Raw genomic sequence first — 4,602 nt, forward strand, 5'->3', positions numbered from 1 at the left:
CTGCACTGTGATAGTCCCCTCAGAGGTCCGTTAAAAGCCAGAGAGCATCATGAAGAACAAGGAACACACCCAGGCAGTATTCCGAGATACTGTTGTGAAGAAGTTTAATGCCTATCATATTGGATACAAAAAGATTTCCCCCAATAATTTAAACATCCCAAGGAGCACTGTGCAAGCATATTATCTGTCAATTGGAAGGAGTATAGACCTCTGCAAATTACCATTTCATACCTTCCCTCTAAACTTTCAGCTCATACAAGGAGAAGACTGATCAGAGATTCAGCCAATAGGCCCTGATCACTCTGGATGAACTGCAGAGATCTATCATAGGTTCTGTCCATAGGACAACAATTCTCGTATATTGCACAAATCTGGCCATTATGGAAGAGTGGCAAGAAGAAAGCCATTTCTTAAATATATCCTCTGTAATAAAAAGTGTTGTTTAAAGTTTGCCTATCATAGCCACCTGGGAGACACACCAAATTCCCTCCGGTCAGATGAAACCAAAATTGAACTTTTTGGCAACAATGCAAAACTTTATGTTTGTGTTTGTAAAAGCAACACAGCTCATCACCCTGAACCTACCATCCCCACTGTCAAACATGGTGGTGGCAGCATCGTGGTTTGGGCCTGCTTTTCTTCAGCCTCAGGGAAGATGGTTAAAATTGATGGGAAGATGGATATCATATACAGGACCATTCTGGAAGAAAACCTGGTGGAGTCTGTATTGTTGTCCCGACCTTCTTGTGTTTTTTGATTTTTCTTCCAACAAGACAATGATTAAAGCCTACAATGGAATGGTTCAAAAATAAACATATCCAGGTGTTGTCATGGCCAAGTCAAAGTCCAGTTGAATCCATCGAGAATCTGTGGAAAGTTGAAAACTGCTGTTCACAAATGGTCTCCATCCAATTACTGTAGTGTTGCTGTTTTGCACTCTTGTTGTGAAAATGTGTGTTCAGTCCTCGATGTGCAAAACTGATAGAGGCAACCCCATCCCTTACAGCTGTAATCGCAGCAAAAGGTGACGCTAGAAAGTGTTAACTTAAGGGCTGAATAATTTTGCACGCAAAATTTTTCAGTTTTTGATTTGTTAAAAAATGTTTGAAATATCCAATAAATGTCGTTCCACTTCATGATTGTGTCCCACTTGTTGTTGATTCTTCACAAAAAAATACAGTTTTATATATTTATGTTTGAAGCCTGAAATGGGGCAAAAGGTAATCAAAGTTCAAGGGGGCCTCTATCATATTCCTTTATCATAAGGCACTGTATTTTTAATCAATTCCCCATCCAATCATATTCCTTTTGGTACTCTCGTCATTGTATAATCTCTATCTTAATTTCCTCTCTAACAAACTCCAATTACCCTCCATAATAACTCCCCCTTCCTTTCCATATTCCTCATCTCAGCATTTTCCTCTCCATCGGGTAGATTTGGAATTCAACATTTTAACAGTGCAACACTCCCCAGATTTGTGAAATGTAAACATTGTGTGTTTAAACTGTGTTATACAGTATGCCTTGACAAAAATCAAACAGAGAGTAAACCTTTTTTATAGATTTTTTTTATTGCATTTTTCATTGCATGCAAAAATACAGTATCCCGCCCTGCTCTCTCTCTCTAATACCCAGTCTACTCATCCATCTTCAAGCTTTCATCCTTTCCCTGCTCTTCTATCACCCTCTCAGTTCCATCTCCAGCTGGCTCCCTCTTTTTCTTCTTCTCTAGTCTCTTCCTCTCCTCTTTCCTCCTCTTTTCTATCTTCTTCTTCTCCTTTTCTTGAATCTTTCTCTCCATCTCCAAGAACTCAGCTTGAGCTTTCTCTCTCTTTTTCAGCTCCTCAGAACACTTCTTCTCTTTCTTAATCCTGTCTTTCATCATGTCATTATGTATCTTCATCAGCCCCTCTAACCTCTTTTTCTCTGCCTTTTCCTTCTCTTTTCTTTCCTTCTCTCTCTTTTTCTGTTCTAACTTCTCCCTCTTTTTCTCAGCCTTCATGACTTTCTTCTGCTCTTTCTCTCTCTCATTCATCTCTTTCTTCTCCCTCTTTTTGTTCTCCTCCTCCTTGTTTTTCTTCTCCTTTCTCTCTTTCTCATCATCTTTCAACTTCTTATGCAGTTTCTTATTTTTCTCTTTTTCCTTCATCTTCAAAAATGGGATTTTCTGCATGTGGTTCATGACCAGAAAGCCCAGTCTTCCAAGGATGGTCTCTGCTCTCTCTGATGAAGCCATCCCATTGGAGCTCTTGGAATGGGCACAGTCCGCCTCACGCTTCAATCCCTCCCTCTGTCTCACCTCCTCCTTGACGCTCCTCTCTTCACTCTCAATATCAATGCCTATCCAATAATCCTGACAGGAAGACATTGACTCTAGATGTAATATTGTTCCAATGGGTCACATTCAATACACATTTGAGTGATCGACATACAATGATGACCTCATGGGGCACACAATTTGGAGGACAGTAATTAAGGTCCCTTGTTTTTTTTGTATTCCCATTATATTTTACAATACCCATAGATGTTCTTCCTGGGTCCATACTAAAAGTAATACAAATGTTAACTCTAGTGAGGGGTTTCATACTATGAGCAAAGAGCAGCAAGGTTGGGGTCAATTCCAGTCAATTCAAGAAGAACTCTAAAATTCCAATTCTCTTCAATGCTTTGAATTGAAATGGAACTGACCCCCATACCTGTAAAGTAGTAGTGTAAAATAGGACACCTACCTTTGCCTCTTCCAGGGTCCAGGTCCTGGGTTCATCATTGCGGGTTGCCAGAGTTAAGTTAACATCTGGGTCCAGCTGGTGAGTGTGAGGGCAGAGATCCACCTCTTCACTAGGGCCCTTCACTTTCTGCTCTGGCTCCTTGTGGTCCTTGTCATGGATGCATCCCAGGATTGGAGGAATTGCTCGGACAGGGCTTTTATCACCTGTCAGTTCCTCTCTCTTGACAGTGGGTGCAACTGCACTTGCCTCGGTGTCAACTGAGCACTCTGTGTTGTCCTCAACTGTCTCCTCTGGCAGTTTGTAGTCACTCTGTGTTGTCCTCAACTTTCTCCCATAGCTGTTTGTGGTCAATGACAAAGACTGGTGGCAGACTTGGAGGCAGCACTGAAGGAAGACTTCTGGCTGCCCATCGGTTCTCTCTCTTGACACTGGCTGTGTCTGCAGTGGCCTCTTTGGCAATTTGGCACTCTGTGGCTGAAACAGCAGGCTGGGAGGTTTCCGGGACAATGAATGAATTGCCAACGAACCGCTGAGCCAGTGGTGGGAGGGAGAAAGGATAGAATCTGTCCTCTTCCTTTATATTAGGTATTGCCACTGGAGCAACTGAGACCTCAGTGGTTCCCTCTACTGTCTGCTGTGGTGGAATGGAGTCATCGTTATAGAAGTGTGGCAGGTATCGATGCAGCATTGAGGAAAGATGTGTATCTGTCAATAAGTCCTCTCTTTTACGAGTAGATACATCTGCTGTGGCCTCTGTTTCAACTGGGCACTCAGCAGGGACAAAGTATGAAAATACAATGAACCGCTGTGCATCCTGAGTGCGTATGGCCAATGGAGAGGGGGGATGCAACATGGTTGGTATAGGCCTCCGATTGGTGAAAGCCAGCGGTGGGAGGGAGTCAATACAGGGAGCCATGAACTCAGTTAGTGGACGGTTGGTCACATCTCTCACATTCTGTGGGAGAAAAGAAACAGACATGTTGAAAGTGATCACATTCACGACATACATACTTTATGAGTCAACGCTATTTACTTATACATCACATATACAGTGCCTTGGGAAAGTATTCAGACCCCTTCACTTTTTCCACATTTTGTTTAGGAGAATCCAAGTTAGGTTGGATGGGGAGATTTTCTGCACAGCTATTTTCCGGTCTCTCCAGAGATGTTTGATCCGGTACAAGTCCAGTCTCTGGATGGGCCAATAAAGGAGATTCAGAGACTTGTCCCGAAGAAACTTCTGCATTGTCTTGGCTATGAACTTAGGGTCATTGTTCTGGTGGAAGGTGACTCTTCACCACACTCTGATGTCCTGATTGTTCTGGAGCAGGTTGTCATCAAGGATTACTCTGTGCTTTGCTCTGTTCATCTTTGCCTAGATCCTGACTAGTTTCCCATTCCCTGCAATTGAAAAACATCCCCACAGCATGATGCTGCCACCACCATGCTTCACTGAAGGGGTGGTGGCAGATTTACTCCAGATGTGACCCTTGGCATTGGGGCAGAAGAGTTCAATCTTGATTTCATCAGACCAGAGCATCTTGTTTCTCATGGTCTGAGAGACTTCAGGTGCCTTTTGGCAAACTCCAAGCAGGCTGTCATGTGTCTTCTACTGAGGAGAAGTTTCCATCTGGCCACTCTACCTTAAAGGCCTGATTGATGGAGTGCTGCAGAGATGGTTGTCCTTCTGGAAGGTTCTCCAATCTCCACAGAGGAACTCTAGAGATCTGTCAGAGTCACCATCTGGTTCTTGGTCACGTCCCTGACCAAGGCCCTTCTCCCCCGATTGCTCAGTTTGGCTGGGCGGCCAGCTCTAGGAAGAGTCTTGGTGGTTCCAAACATCTTCCATTTAAGAATGATGGAGAACAGTGCG

General features: G+C 43.4%; 1 protein-coding gene across 1 annotated transcript; it reads right to left on the reverse strand.

The window, feature by feature from the left end:
- Positions 1-1,451: 1,451 nt before the first annotated feature.
- LOC135541696 (DNA ligase 1-like) lies at positions 1,452-4,281 on the reverse strand. Its single transcript, XM_064968009.1, has 4 exons — positions 4,154-4,281; positions 3,682-3,684; positions 2,730-3,066; positions 1,452-2,353 (listed from the first exon to the last, which is right to left on the reverse strand). Exons 1-4 carry the CDS (start codon positions 4,279-4,281, stop codon positions 1,637-1,639), a joined length of 1,185 nt encoding a protein of 394 aa, XP_064824081.1. The 3' UTR covers positions 1,452-1,636.
- Between the last annotated feature and the right edge of the window lie 321 nt (positions 4,282-4,602).

This window comes from Oncorhynchus masou, chromosome 6 (assembly GCF_036934945.1).
Source record: "Oncorhynchus masou masou isolate Uvic2021 chromosome 6, UVic_Omas_1.1, whole genome shotgun sequence".
Classification (NCBI taxonomy): Eukaryota; Metazoa; Chordata; class Actinopteri; order Salmoniformes; family Salmonidae; genus Oncorhynchus; species Oncorhynchus masou.

What these genes read in the sequence shown, in the direction of transcription:
- LOC135541696 (XM_064968009.1), bottom strand. Translation starts at nt 4,281, where the DNA reads ATGAGAAACAAGATGCTCTGGTCTGATGAAATCAAGATTGAACTCTTC. An exon ending in GGACCCTGGAAGAGGCAAAG is followed by an intron (nt 2,354 to 2,729) that starts GTAGGTGTCCTA and finishes TCTTCCTGTCAG; the next exon opens with GATTATTGGATAGGCATTGA.